This window comes from Salvelinus alpinus, chromosome 21, assembly GCF_045679555.1.
Source record: "Salvelinus alpinus chromosome 21, SLU_Salpinus.1, whole genome shotgun sequence".
NCBI classification, from domain to species: domain Eukaryota; kingdom Metazoa; phylum Chordata; class Actinopteri; order Salmoniformes; family Salmonidae; genus Salvelinus; species Salvelinus alpinus.
This window is the reverse complement of record NC_092106.1, coordinates 36,530,214-36,545,484: the sequence shown is the minus strand read 5'-3', so window position 1 is coordinate 36,545,484 and position 15,271 is coordinate 36,530,214. Positions and strand designations below refer to the sequence as shown.

At 44.1% G+C, this 15,271-nt stretch overlaps 1 protein-coding gene across 5 annotated transcripts in view; it reads right to left on the bottom strand.

Moving 5' to 3' along the window:
* The window catches only part of slc36a4 (solute carrier family 36 member 4), a 224,474-nt gene that overhangs the window by 88,128 nt on the left and 121,075 nt on the right, over positions 1-15,271 (bottom strand). The window contains exon 12 of one of the 5 annotated variants that reach the window (XM_071357910.1): positions 3,417-3,896. The exons of the other annotated variants lie outside the window; for them this stretch is intronic. Within the exon in view, the coding sequence (XP_071214011.1) occupies positions 3,895-3,896 (2 nt within the window). The 3' untranslated portion in view covers positions 3,417-3,894. Of the gene's footprint in view, positions 1-3,416; positions 3,897-15,271 lie in introns of those variants that run through there. 5 annotated transcript variants of the gene reach the window in all.

The following is a 15,271-nucleotide window of genomic DNA, read 5'->3' as shown; positions in this document are numbered from 1 at the left end:
GTAGGTGAACGGATGATCCCCACGTGTGGTTCCCACTGTGAAGCATGGAGGAAGAGGTGTGATGGTGCTTTGCTGGTGAAACTGTCATGATTGATTTAGAATTCAAGGCACACTTAACCAGCATGCCTACCACAGCATTCTGCAGCGATACGCCATCCCATCTGATTTGCTTAATGGGACTACCATTAGTTTTTCAACAGGACAATGACCCAAAACACACCTGCAGGCTGTGTAAGGGCTATTTGACCAAGAAGGAGGGTGGGATGGAGTGCTGCATCAGATGACCTGGCCTCCACACTTACCTGACCTCAACCGAATTGAGATGGTTTTGGATGAATTGGACCGCAGAAGGAAAAGCAGCCAACAAGTGCTCAACATATGTGGGAACTCCTTCAACTGTTGGAAAAGCATTCCTCATGAAGCTGGTTGAGAGAATGCCAAGAGTGTGCAAAGCTGTCATCAAGGCAAAGGGTGGCTACTTACATATTTTGATTTGTTTAACACTTTTTTGGTTACTACATGTTTCCATATGAGTTATTTCATAGTTTTGATGTCTTCACTATTATTCTACAATGTAGACAATAGTAAAAATAAAGAAAAACCCTTGAATGAGTAGGTCTGTCCAAACTTTTGACTGGTACTGTACATTTTCAGCCTCACACACCAGGAGGATTCAAACCATTTCTGTGAAATTGCCGGTAAGACATGCCAATCTAAACAGATTTCTGACAAAAATACTTATTATGATGAGCTAGTTATCTCCCTACACAGCTTGCTATGATAACATATCACAGAAATATTCTTCACAACAGCTTACAAATATTTACCAGAAACCACTGTCTGCCTTTACAATGGCTTGTGACACCAGTTATATCACGCTTGTAAGAGCACAGAACAGTAACTTGTCAGTTCTACGACGGGGTAAAGGAAGATCAACTGTCAGAGGTAGAACCTTTCTTCCACTGGCTACAGAACAGTACACTCACCGGAGCCAGCTACAGAACACTGGCTACAGAACAGTACACTCACCGGAGCCAGCTACAGAACACTGGCTACAGAACAGTACACTCACCGGAGCCGGCTACAGAACACTGGCTACAGAACACTGGCTACAGAACAGTACACTCACCGGAGCCAGCTACAGAACACTGGCTACAGAACAGTACACTCACCGGAGCCAGCTACAGAACACTGGCTACAGAACAGTACACTCACCGGAGCCAGCTACAGAACACTGGCTACAGAACAGTACACTCACCGGAGCCAGCTACAGAACACTGGCTACAGAACAGTACACTCACCGGAGCCAGCTACAGAACACTGGCTACAGAACAGTACACTCACCGGAGCCAGCTACAGAACACTGGCTACAGAACAGTACACTCACCGGAGCCAGCTACAGAACACTGGCTACAGAACAGTACACTCACCGGAGCCAGCTACAGAACACTGGCTACAGAACAGTACACTCACCGGAGCCAGCTACAGAACACTGGCTACAGAACAGTACACTCACCGGAGCCAGCTACAGAACACTGGCTACAGAACAGTACACTCACCGGAGCCGGCTACAGAACACTGGCTACAGAACACTGGCTACAGAACAGTACACTCACCGGAGCCGGCTACAGAACACTGGCTTCAGAACAGTACACTCACCGGAGCCGGCTACAGAACACTGGCTTCAGAACAGTACACTCACCGGAGCCGACTACAGAACACTGGCTACAGAACACTAGCTTCAGAACAGTACACTCACCAGAGCCCAGAGCTTACTGGTAAAACAGCACCTACATACTGTGTTGCAATTCACAGGTAAATGTCTCACACTTACCCCCTACGGCTGCCAATGAAGTGTTGCGTCCCAGCATGGGAGGAGTGTACACACACACACACAAAGGGCGGGTTGATCAAAGGGATGATGCTTGGCTGAGACAGATGCGTATTTGCCGGGTATGTTTCTGGGCGCTCGTGTATGTGTATATGTGTGTGCGCGTGTTTTCACACGTGCAGAGGCATGAATTAATTATGTTCTCTATGAACAAGCTTGCTTATTACAATACCACAACACAGAATGCTCTACGCTATCTAGCAGTTATTTAAATGACAATTTCTTTATGATAACTAGGGGATTAGTAGGAACATAATTAGCTGCTTATTTTATTTGGTTACTTACAAGTACTGGTAGTTTTGAGAACATAAAGTACAGTCTTTGGTTTCAAAACACACATTACATTCTAGGACGGCACACATTAAAATATGTGTTGAATCAAGGTCAACACAGTGTACTGGTAATTTTGTAATTACTCCAATTCTTGATAATGATCAATGACGAGAACACTCATGAATTCCTTTTAAAGGAATTATTCATAAATGATTCATAAAATCCCTGCACAACTTCGATTTGGGAGTTGATATAAGTACATTTTCTAACTTTTAAGTGTATGAAGTAGCTGCCCCCAATGATTCCAAGCTATTGCTACGCAGAGGCTTCTGAACGTTACTAAATAACCCAAATATGTACTTCAAATTCTGTCTGGGTCGGTTGGCAACAGCCTAGGTAAGTGAAAAATCATCAGTGAACCATTCCTTTAAGAGCTGTAACTAATGTCAGTCATATCTTACAGGTTAATGCACTGGCAATAGACTGCACATTTGTTGGCTCCTACCAACGTGCATTAAAGTGCATGCCTTCTCTGTGTTAATGTTTTCGAGTTGATGTTTGCGCCAAACCCCTGTTCCCTGGCTGTTTGTGAGTCAGTCATGCCATGGTCCCATGTGGCTTAGTTGATAGAGCATGGGGCTTGCAACGTCAGGGTTGTGGTTTCGATTACCACGGGGGACCAGTACTGTCACGCCCTGGCCATAGAGAGGTTTTAACTCTCTATTTTGGTTAGGCCAGGGTGTGACTAGGGTGGGCATTCTAGTTTCTTTATTTCTATGTTTTGTATTTCTATGTTTTGGCCGGGTATGGTTCTCAATCAGGGACAGCTGTCTATCGTTGTCTCTGATTGGGAATCATACTTAAGCAGCCTTTTTTCATTTGGTGTTTGTGGGTAGTTATCTTTGTTAGTGGCACTAATGCCCTGTTAAGCTTCACGGTCGTTTCTTAGTTTTCTTGGCGACATTTACTATAATAAAAGAAAATGTACGCTCACCACGCTGCACCATGGTCTCCTTCCGACGACGGCCGTGACAGAATAAAAAATATGAAAAATGTATGTACGTTGTTCTGGAGCGTCTGCTAAATGACAATTTTTTTTTTTAAATGTATAAGAATAATTTGTTATCAAATTAAAACAGCAGCAGAAGAGCCTGAATGTGATTGACAGATTTACTCAACACCTCTGTCTATTACTGCATCTTTCCTTCTGAAAAGAGCAAAAACATATATGCAACAATTTCAACGATTTTACTGAGTTTGGTATTTGGTATTTTATTAGGATCTTTATTAGCTGTTGCAAAAGCAGGAGCTACTCTTCCCGGGTTCCACACAGAACATGAAACATAATACAGAACATTAATAGAGAAGAACAGCTCAAGGACAGAACTACATCATCTTTTTTTAAAGTTCATATAAGGAAATCTGTCAACTGAAATAAATTCATTAGGCCCTAATCTATGGATTTCACATGACTGGGCAGGGGTGCAGCCATGGGTGGGCTAGGGAGGGCATAGACCCACCCACTTGGAAGCCACGACCTGCCAATCAGAATGAGTTTTTCCCCACAAAAGGGCTTTATTACAGACAGAAATAATCCATAGTTTCATCAGCTGTATGCATGGTTGTTCTCAGACGATCCTGCAGATGAAGAAGACGGATGTGGAGGTCCTGGTCTGGTGAGATTACACGTGGTCTGTGGTTGTCAGGCCGGTTGGACGTAATGCCAAATTCTCTAAAACAACATTGGAGGTGGTTTATGGTAGAGAAATTAACATGAAATTATCTTCCAATTGCACTTGAGACATCTGTGGCATTGTGTTGTGTGACAAAACTGCACATTTTAGAGTGGCATTTTATTGTCCCCAGCACAAGGTGCACCTGTGTAATGGTCATGCTGTTTAATCAGCTTCGTGATATGCCACACCTGTCAGGTGGATTGATTATCTTGGAAAAAGGAGAAATGCTCACTAACAGGGATGTAATCAAATTTGTGCACAACAATTTTGAGAAATAAGCTTTTGGTGCGTATGGAACATTTCTGGGATCTTTTATTTCAGATCATGAAACACGGGACCAAAACTTTACATGTTGAGTTTATATTTTTGTTCAGAATAACTATTTTCTCTCACACACCCACACAACCATGTCCACAACAGAAACAAATAGAAACTGTATCTATATAATCGAAGACTTCAACAAGCATTTCTCAATGGCTGGCCATGCCTTCCTCCTGGCGACTCCAACCTTGGCCAACAGCCCCGGCCCCCCCGCTGCTACTCGCCCAAGCCTCCCCAGCTTCTCCTTTACCCAAATCCAGATAGCAGATGTTCTGAAAGAGCTGGAAAACCTGGACCCATACAAATCAGCTGGGCTTGACAATCTGGACCCCCTATTTCTGAAACTGTCCGCCGCCATTGTCGCACCCCCTATCACCAGCCTGTTCAACCTCTCCTTCGTATCATCTGAGATCCCCAAGGATTGGAAAGCTGCCGCGGTCATCCCCCTCTTCAAAGGGGGAGACACCCTGGACCCAAACTGTTACAGACCTATATCCATCCTGCCCTGCCTATCTAAGGTCTTCGAAAGCCAAGTCAACAAACAGATCACTGACCATCTCGAATCCCACCGTACCTTCTCCGCTGTGCAATCCGGTTTCCGAGCCGGTCATGGGTGCACCTCAGCCACGCTCAAGGTACTAAACGATATCATAACCGCCATCGATAAAAGACATTACTGTGCAGCCGTCTTCATCGACCTGGCCAAGGCTTTCGACTCTGTCAATCACCATATTCTTATCGGCAGACTCAGTAGCCTCGGTTTTTCTAATGACTGCCTTGCCTGGTTCACCAACTACTTTGCAGACAGAGTTCAGTGTGTCAAATCGGAGGGCATGTTGTCCGGTCCTCTGGCAGTCTCTATGGGGGTACCACAGGGTTCAATTCTCGGGCCGACTCTTTTCTCTGTATACATCAATGATGTTGCTCTTGCTGCGGGCGATTCCCTGATCCACCTCTACGCAGACGACACCATTCTATATACTTCCGGCCCTTCCTTGGACACTGTGCTATCTAACCTCCAAACGAGCTTCAATGCCATACAACACTCCTTCCGTGGCCTCCAACTGCTCTTAAACGCTAGTAAAACCAAATGCATGCTTTTCAACCGTTCGCTGCCTGCACCCGCACGCCCGACTAGCATCACCACCCTGGACGGTTCCGACCTAGAATATGTGGACATCTATAAGTACCTAGGTGTCTGGCTAGACTGCAAACTCTCCTTCCAGACTCATATCAAACATCTCCAATCCAAAATCAAATCAAGAATCGGCTTTCTATTCCGCAACAAAGCCTCCTTCACTCACGCCGCCAAACTTACCCTAGTAAAACTGACTATCCTACCGATCCTCGACTTCGGCGATGTCATCTACAAAATAGCTTCCAATACTCTACTCAGCAAACTGGATGCAGTTTATCACAGTGCCATTCGTTTTGTTACTAAAGCACCTTATACGACCCACCACTGCGACCTGTATGCCCTAGTCGGCTGGCCCTCGCTACATGTTCGTCGTCAGACCCACTGGCTCCAGGTCATCTACAAGGCTATGCTAGGTAAAGTGCCGCCTTATCTCAGTTCACTGGTCACGATGGCTACACCCACCCGCAACACGCGCTCCAGCAGGTGTATCTCACTGATCATCCCTAAAGCCAAAACCTCATTTGGACGCCTTTCCTTCCAGTTCTCTGCTGCCTGCGACTGGAACGAATTGCAAAAATCTCTGAAGTTGGAGACTTTTATCTCCCTCAACAACTTTAAAAATCTGCTATCCGAGCAGCTAACCGATCGCTGCAGCTGTACATAGTCCATCTGTAAACTACCCACCCAATTTACCTACCTCACCCCCCATACTGCTTTTATTTATTTACTTTTCTGCTCTTTTGCACACCAGTATCTCTTCTTGCACATGATCATCTGATGATTTATCACTCCAGTGTTAATCTGCTAAATTGTAATTATTCGATTTATTGCCTACCTCATGCCTTTTGCACACATTGTATATAGATTCTCTTTTTTTCTACCATGTTATTGACTTGTTTATTGTTTACTCCATGTGTAACTCTGTGTTGTCTGTTCACACTGCTATGCTTTATCTTGGCCAGGTCGCAGTTGCAAATGAGAACTTGTTCTCAACTAGCCTACCTGGTTAAATAAAGGTGAAATAAAAAATAAAATAAAAAATACAGCCAACACAGACACATGTCCTTTAGGCCTACCAAGGTGAATATAGAACTGTCAGGCCCTTTAGACCCCTGGCTATACACAGTACCATGGTGAATTGATCCTAGTTCTTCTCCGGGTAGAAGAACTAGGATTATCTCCCCTCCCCAAATCCTGACCACATCCATCAGGAGGGGAAACACCAAACTGATCTTTAGTTCCGTGTAATTTCATTATTTTTATATAGATGTGTTAGTTCTGGGTTGGGAACATGATAGATCTCCAGGACCAGCGTTGCCTACCCCCTGGTTTAGCCTATCAATTACATAAACTGATTAATGAAGTTGCCAGTGAGACAGGAAAGCCAGCAGGATGGGGGCCCTGGAGGTCTGTCTGTAGAGTTATAAAGCATAGGCCTACTGCTCGGTCTGTCTGGGTCTCAGACTCCATGCTGACTTTGGCTAGCTAGGAGAGTAATCAAGTCTCCCTATTCTCCCAAAGCTATGCATCTGACACTTTAAGTCATAGCTTGTGAAGTACAAAAGAGAGAGCGGATGGGTCAGATATATTAGTCTACAGACAGAGAATAGATCCCTCCCAGGACCAGAGGGCTTAGTGCTTCACTGGGGCCTTTGTAAAGAAAAAGTCTGCTACCACGTCAGAGAAATCAGGAGAGAACAGATGAAGTAAGGCTGGGCGCGGACACGCTCACTCCTCCTCTCTCCGTCTTTCTTTTAATCTTACAACAAAGGATTTGTAAAAAGCCCTTTGTTGAGTGAAGGCCCGAAGAGCCAAGGTGTGTGTGCACTGAACAGGGTCTGAAAGGTGTGTGTGGTTGAGCATCAAGCAGGGTTTGAGAGGTGTGTGTTTGTGGCTCAGGTGTGAGTGGGTGTGCTAGGTCTGTTCTATATGATTATGGGAGACAGACATGTCCTCAGATCTGTTCTGATGGATCCTCTGTCTGGCCCGTAGGTTCCGCTACCACCACTCCCCTTACTCTCCACTACCAGCTGCATGCCGATTTATATAACACCCACCCAAACTCCAGGGCTGCACTTCAGTCTTCTGTTCCTGTCTTATTAGACACTGATTGGTTATGGTACTGACTGACCACTCCTCCAAAAATACATCAGAGTTGACAAAGTCTTTAATCAAATGATACTGTAAGAAGTTGAAAACAAGGTAAGATATGTTTTGTCCTGTGAACAGCTGCTCGTTATAGTTCTGCCCTCTCATAGAAGTAGCAAAATTAGAGGTTATAAAATAAATGTTGCTTCTAGTATCAAGAGTAACAGGCATCTTCTGAAAATAGTGCTCCTTCTTTGTGCAGTCTAATTGAAGCCAGAAACGTGTAACATCTGAACAAAAGGCTATTACAGTAAAACTTCTGTTTCACACTGCTGTTTCATCCATCTTGCTCTCCTTTCTATTCTTTTGCTCAATCTTTACGGTACTCACTGAAGTTCACTCGTAAACAATTATTTTAGACCCAGTGTTTTTTTTAAACAGGTGTTTATTTGCTGAAATGTGTGCCAATACCCGGCTACTAAAAGGGACAGGCGGCTATTTGAGACTGGGCGGTTAATTGAAGTTTTACGGTATTACTGTACGTCACGGTGTTCTAATTCCATATTAGCAACTGCGTATAAAGTTCTTCAAGGGCACGCCATAATGAGATCTGGATTGATGCAGACTGAAGAAAAGCATGGAGGACCACCAAAATTGGCAGCCTTAAGGTCAAAAGAATATTAACCATGGCCACCCCCAAACACCATCAGGGGCTCCAGACCAAACATAATGAGACTACACACAAATACCCTCCTTCACTGTGTAGGCTGAACACACTCATTTTACAGATGTTAGCATCCGGAAGGAACTGTCTGACTGTCGTGATTTTTTTCTATACGGTATGACTTTACTCGCATAAAAACTGTGGATTTAAATGTGGTTAGTGACTGACAACAGAGAAACTGCTGATGCACAACCACATTTCTAAATGTCACCTTGTCTATTCTACTATTCTAACACTTAACAGTAAGTTAAGACCCCGACTGAGTTCTTTTAAAAAAGTAAGGAAGATATGATTTCCATCTCAGAACTCATTTTTTATGTTGTTTCCCACCCGATGACCTTAAGAGTTAGACGTAAATCTTTGAGTTTAAGCAGTTTATTTTGTCTCGCCAACCGAGTGTTTGAAAATAAAACCAAATTCATCCACTATAGCACCTTCATCTAGTCTTAACCCCAGAATGTACTTCTGGTGTACCAAAACGCAATGATGCTGTCCGTCTGATCGAGGTGGGACTCACCGTACTCAGCTGACCCCAGACCCCACAAAGTGACAGGTGAGCATCACTCCAGGAGTGTGTGGAGGCGTGATGTGTGATTACCTTGTTACTGTTTTGCTATGAGCTTGTATAGATAAAAATTGGCAGAATATTATCAATGACTTATCAACAGCTGTAACAAGTTGTTCCTAGTATATAAAAAGACCCACGTGTGTACTAAACGCATGCAAAATGTATTTTTTGCATATCCCACTCCCCCCGACACCCTCAGAAAGTGGGGTCACAGCCAGGGATTAATGGTAATAGATTGGACTTATACAGTGCTTTTCTACCAACTAAGGTAATCAAAGTGCTTTACATAGTAAGGGGGAAACTCACCTCTTCCACCATTAACGTGTAGCACCCACCTAGGTGACGCACGGCAACCATTTTTGTGCCAGAACGCTCACCACACATCAGCTATGGTTTCCATGTGTTTGATGCCATTCCATTTGCTCCTTTATGGCCATTATTATGAGCCGTCCTCCCCTCAGTAGACTCAACTGACAATAAGAGCCAAGGGATTTGTTATGACCACAGTGAGTCAGGACACCAGTTTAACGTCCCATCCGAAAGATGGCAATGTCCCCTTCACTGCCCTGGAGCATTGGGATCTCCATAGACCAGAGGGAAGAGTGCCCCCTATTGGCCTCCAACACCACTTCCAACAGCATCTGGTCTCCCATCTAATGACCAACCCTGCTTCGCTACAGAGGCAAGCCAGCAGTGGGATGAAGGGTGGTATTCTGCTGGTATGCAGCCATTGACATTAATATGATACATTCACAACGTAGCAAGCTATTTAATCTAATATACATGTAAAGAACAAACTAAATCAAGAAGTAGGCTGGCTGGCTAATGTAAAACACAAATTCACAAACAAACCAAGGCGGTGTCAGAGGAAGGCCCTAAAAATGTCAAAGACCCCAGCCACCCCAGTCATAGACTGTTCTCTCTACTACCGCATGGCAAGCGGTACCGGAGTGCCAAGTCTAGGACAAAAAGGCTTCTCATCAGTTTTTACCCCCAAGCCATAAGACTCCTGAACAGGTAATCAAATGGCTACCCGGACTATTTGCATTGTGTGCCCCCCAACCCCTCTTTTACGCTGCTGCTACTCTCTTTTTATCACATATGCATAGTCACTTTAACTATACATTCATGTACATACTACCTCAATTGGCCCGACCAACCAGTGCTCCCGCACATTGGCTAATCGGGCTATCTGCATTGTGTCCCGCCACCCGCCAACACCTCTTTTACACTACTGCTACTCTCTGTTCCTCATATATGCACAGTCACTTTAACCATATGTACATGTACATACTACCTCAATCAGCCTGACTAACCGGTGTCTGTATGTAGCCTTGCTACTTTTATAGCCTCGCTATTGTATATAGCCTGTCTTTTTACTGTTGTTTTATTTCTTTACTTACCCATTGTTCACCTTGTATTCAGCGCACCTAGCAAATAAACTTTGATTTGATTTGATAATCCACAAACAGAGGACTCTCATTCACACAAACAGGAGCTGATGGAGAAGAAACGAGAAGAGTCGGCGAATAATGCTAGGCAATAAAATGGAGGGTGGCGTGGGCTGCCATGTCACCTGTCCCGTCAGCAGGTTCCTCCTCTGCCTAGGGACAGCTGCTCTCCCCAGGATATGAATATGAACACAGACTATGAATATGGAGGAGGGAGGAGACGACCTGCTCTCTATTTCCATCTCAGAACTCATTGTTTATGGACAGCATGCTTGTCTGAGATTCCCACCCGATGACCTGAAGAGTTAGACGTAAATCTGGGGGAGTTTAAACAGTTTCTTTTGTCTCGCCGACCGGGTGCTTGAAAAGGAATGTGGTTCAAGGGAGTTTAAACAGTTTCTTTTGTCTCGCCGACCGGGTGCTTGGTAAAGACTGTGGATCAGCGTAATTACTTCAAAGGCACTTCAAAGGCTCATTGATGCTTAAGACGAGGGCGGAAACAAAAAAAAACGTGTTTAATTGAGAATGAGGTCAATAGAAGTGAGTTTTGAAGTGAACATATAAGTAATGACATGGGGCGCCAGTGGGCGGCACAGCCTACCCCTCAACAAATCCCTAACCTTGAGAAAACCTTCACCCAATGTCCAAACACTAACAAACAACCCTAACCTTGAGAAAACCTTCACCCAATGTCCAAACACTAACAAACAACCCTAACCTTGAGAAAATCCAAATCCATCACTATAGCATAAACCTTAATCTAACGTCCTAACCCCAACACAACCAAATCCATTCCCTATAGCATAAACACATAACCCTTACCTCACAAACCCAAGGCAATCCTCACACCTAAAGACCAAATATGCCTCATACGACAATCCTATCTCACCATAAACCTAGCTACTTTATGACCTTAACAAAATAAAAAATAAACACTTCACCTACTTACCTCAATACCAGCATGAACAAGCACCTGAACCTTAAAAACAAACTAACTCTCATTGTTTTCCAGGACTGCTTCACACAATTACCTCATCAGGCTGACTCATCGTACTTAGCTGACCATTGACCCCACAAAATGATGGCTGAGCATCACTCCAGCAGTGTGTGGAGGGGTGCTGTGTGGTTACCTTTCTACCATTATGCTATGATCCTGGATATTGCCAGAGCGAGAGAAGCGAGAGAAATGAAATCACACCCTCAGAAGAACTGGCCTGGTTCATAAACCCCTTCATTATATCCTGCACTTCTCACCAATATTCTGTAATTTTCCGGGCCACTGAATAGGAATGTTTTTTCCTCAAAAGCACTGTGGGTTTCGCTGAGACGGAAAATCCCCAGAATCACGAAGTAATAACTTTATTTTAGTATATTAGCATGACAGAGTAGCATGGTGCTGCGGTGTGGTGTCGGTGTTCTGTTGTTCCACTGAAGGACACGCAATTAGAGATTGAGACGGAAAAACGGATTAGCTTCGTGTTCTGCTAGCATCGTTAATACCACCAATTTCCCCTCTCATCTGGTTCAGCTTGTAGATAAGGAAGTCAAATAAGGTCCTGGCACAAAACAAATCAAAGAGCTATTAGCTAAAATGAGTAAGACAATAAGTAAACTTCTCTCTCTCTGCCATCCATTCTCCTTTCTGTCTTTCCATCCTTTTTTCTCGGTCTCTGATATATTTTGGGTGCTAATTTGTGAATTTAGTATTGGCTGGGATTAGTTTTGTGGTTACTTCACAGAGAGGGTGGATTACTGGCTGGGACTATAGTGGGGTGGGATTAGGGGAGGGCACCATATCTTCTGTACCCCACACACCATTCATTCACAACTCCAAAGAATGAAGGATGGAGGAGATGAAGGGAGAAGAAGGGAACCAAGTCCTCTGGCTGTATGGTGCCCTTCATTCACTGGGCTTGTGTTTGAAGCTCAATCTCCCCGGCCTCCTGAAAACTGACAATGGTTCCCCGTTTCTGGATGTCAAACAATGTAACGTGGCTTTATACTACATAGTCGCTCAAAGTTATGTCCACTTTCAAACACAAGCCCATACTTCAGTTTATTTAGTCAATCTTTTCTTAACTCTATTTTCTTAAAACTGTATCATTGGTTAAGGGCTTCTAAGTAAGCATTTCACAGTAAGGTCTACACCTGCTGTATTCAGAGCATGTGACGAATAAAATGTGATTTAATTTGTCATATATGACGGTGTTGTCCGATGAGAGAGTGCAATCAAGCCCTGTAATTGGATCTATTGTCAGGAGAGTCAGGGACAGAGAGCAAGGGATGTCCCCTGATTGCCTATCTCTGCTAAAAGACTCTCTCTACGAGCCCTCTGTGGTTTATGACGAGGTCCGACACATGTACCTGATGATGAAATCTATCTTATAGGCCTAAAAACATTTCTCCTGTCAACGGCCAAAAGTGGCCAAAAGATTAAAGTACAACCTTTTGGGGTGATTTATGACTGGCTGGATTACACAAAGACAACTGCTTCATCTTCTTGGTGACAGCAGACCAGACGGGAACAGAAACGCAACGTCTCGGTGACAGCGGACCAGACGGGAACAGAAACACATCTTCTCAGTGACAGCAGACCAGACGGGAACAGAAACGCAACGTCTCGGTGACAGCCGACCAGACTAGAACAGAAACACAACGTCTTAGTGACAGCGGACCGGATAGGAACAGAAACACAGCGTCAGACAGGTTTTCTGGTGTAATACAGGTCAGACAGACAGGTTGTCTGGTGTAATACAGGTCAGACAGACAGGTTGTCTGGTGTACCACATGTCAGACAGACAGGTTTTCTGGTGTACCACATGTCAGACAGACAGGTTGTCTGGTGTACCACATGTCAGACAGACAGGTTGTCTGGTGTACCACATGTCAGACAGACAGGTTGTCTGGTGTACCACATGTCAGACAGAAAGGTTGTCTGGTGTACCACATGTCAGACAGAAAGGTTGTCTGGTGTACCACATGTCAGACAGACAGGTTGTCTGGTGTACCACATGTCAGACAGACAGGTTGTCTGGTGTACCACATGTCAGACAGACAGGTTGTCTGGTGTACCACATGTCAGACAGACAGGTTGTCTGGTGTACCACATGTCAGACAGACAGGTTGTCTGGTGTAATACAGGTCAGACAGAAAGGTTGTCTGGTGTAATACAGGTCAGACAGACAGGTTGTCTGGTGTAATACAGGTCAGACAGACAGGTTGTCTGGTGTAATACAGGTCAGACAGACAGGTTGTCTGGTGTAATACAGGTCAGACAGACAGGTTGTCTGGTGTAATACAGGTCAGACAGACAGGTTGTCTGGTGTAATACAGGTCAGACAGACAGGTTGTCTGGTGTACCACATGTCAGACAGACAGGTTGTCTGGTGTAGTGAACAACACAGCCAGGGTGGAGAGGAGGGAGAGGTAGAGGAGGGGAGAGGGGGAGAGAGAGGGAGAGATGTGGAAGGATGGGATAAGATTGGCTCAAGGTGTCAGGAATGGTTTTAAGGGTTTAAAGGTTGATCAGAGCTATACTATAAATCTGTCTGCTTGGAGATTTTATTTATTTATTTTATTTCACCTTTATTTAACCAGGTAGGCAAATTGAGAACACGTTGTCATTTACAATTGCGACCTGGCATGGGGCCTAATAGGCCATTCTAGCTCTACTTAAACAGCAAGCTGTAGAGCCTTACCTCTACTCTTTGTAAATCCCATTTGCACAATAATAACAATAATAATAATAATAAAAATGCAATTTTGCAGAAGCCTTTATCCAAATTAACTTAAGAGTCATGCGTGGATCCATTTTACATACAGTATCGGTGGCCACGGGAATCTAAACCATAATCCTGATGCTGCAGGCTCCATGCTCAATTAACTGATCCATAGAGGACCAACACATTCAACATCCAACACTTCAATTAGCTGAGCTTTCACACTTTAGCCTAGGTGATGAGAAAACTTTATTTGAATCTATCTATATACACTGAGTGTACAAAACATTGATGTCACTTGTTGTATCCACTTGAAGTTGGAAGTTTACATACACTTAGGTTAGAGTCATTAAAACTAATTTTTCAACCACTACACACATTTCTTGTTAACAAACTATACTTTTGGCAAGTCGGTTAGGACATCTACTTCGTGCATGACACAAGTAATTTTTCCAACAATTGTTAACAGAGAGATTATTTCACTTATAATTCACTGTATCGCAATTCCAGTGGGTCAGAAGTTTACATACAATAAGTTGACTGTGCCTTTAAACAGCTTGGAAAATTCCAGAAAATTATGTCATGGCTTTAGAAGCTTCTGATAGGCTAATTGACATCATTTGAGTCAAATGGAGGTGTACCTGTGGATCTATTTCAAGGCCTACCTTCAAACTCAGTCTCTCTTTGCTTGACATCATGGGAAAATCAAAAGAAATCAGCCAAGACCTCAGAAAAAAGTGTTTACCTCCACAAGTCTGGTTCATCCTTGGGAGCAATTTCCAAACGCCTGAAGGTACCATGTTCATCTGTACAAACAATAGTACGCAAGTATAAACATCATGGGACCACGCAGCCGTCATACCGTTCAGGAAGGAGACGCATTCTGTCTCCTAGAGATGAACGTACTTTGGTGCGAAAAGTGCAAATCAATCCCAGAACAGCAGCAAAGGACCTTGTGAAGAAGCTGGAGGAAACTGGTACAAAAGTATCTATATCCACAGTAAAACGAGTCCTATATCGATCCACAGTAAAACGAGTCCTATATCGACATAACCTGAAAGGCCGCCCAGCAAGGAAGAAGCCACTGCTCCAAAACCGCCATAAAAAAGCCAGACTACGGTTTGCAACTGCACATGGGGACAAAGATCGTACTTTTTGGAGAAATGTCCTCTGGTCCGATGAAACAAAAATAGAACTGCTTGGCCATAATGACTATTGTTATGTTTGGAGGAAAAAGGGGGAGGCTTGCAAGCCGAAGAACACCATCCCAACCGTGAAGCACGGGGGTGGCAGCATCATGTTGTGGGGGTGCTTTGCTGCAGGAGGGACTGGTGCACTTCACAAAATAGATAGCATCATGGG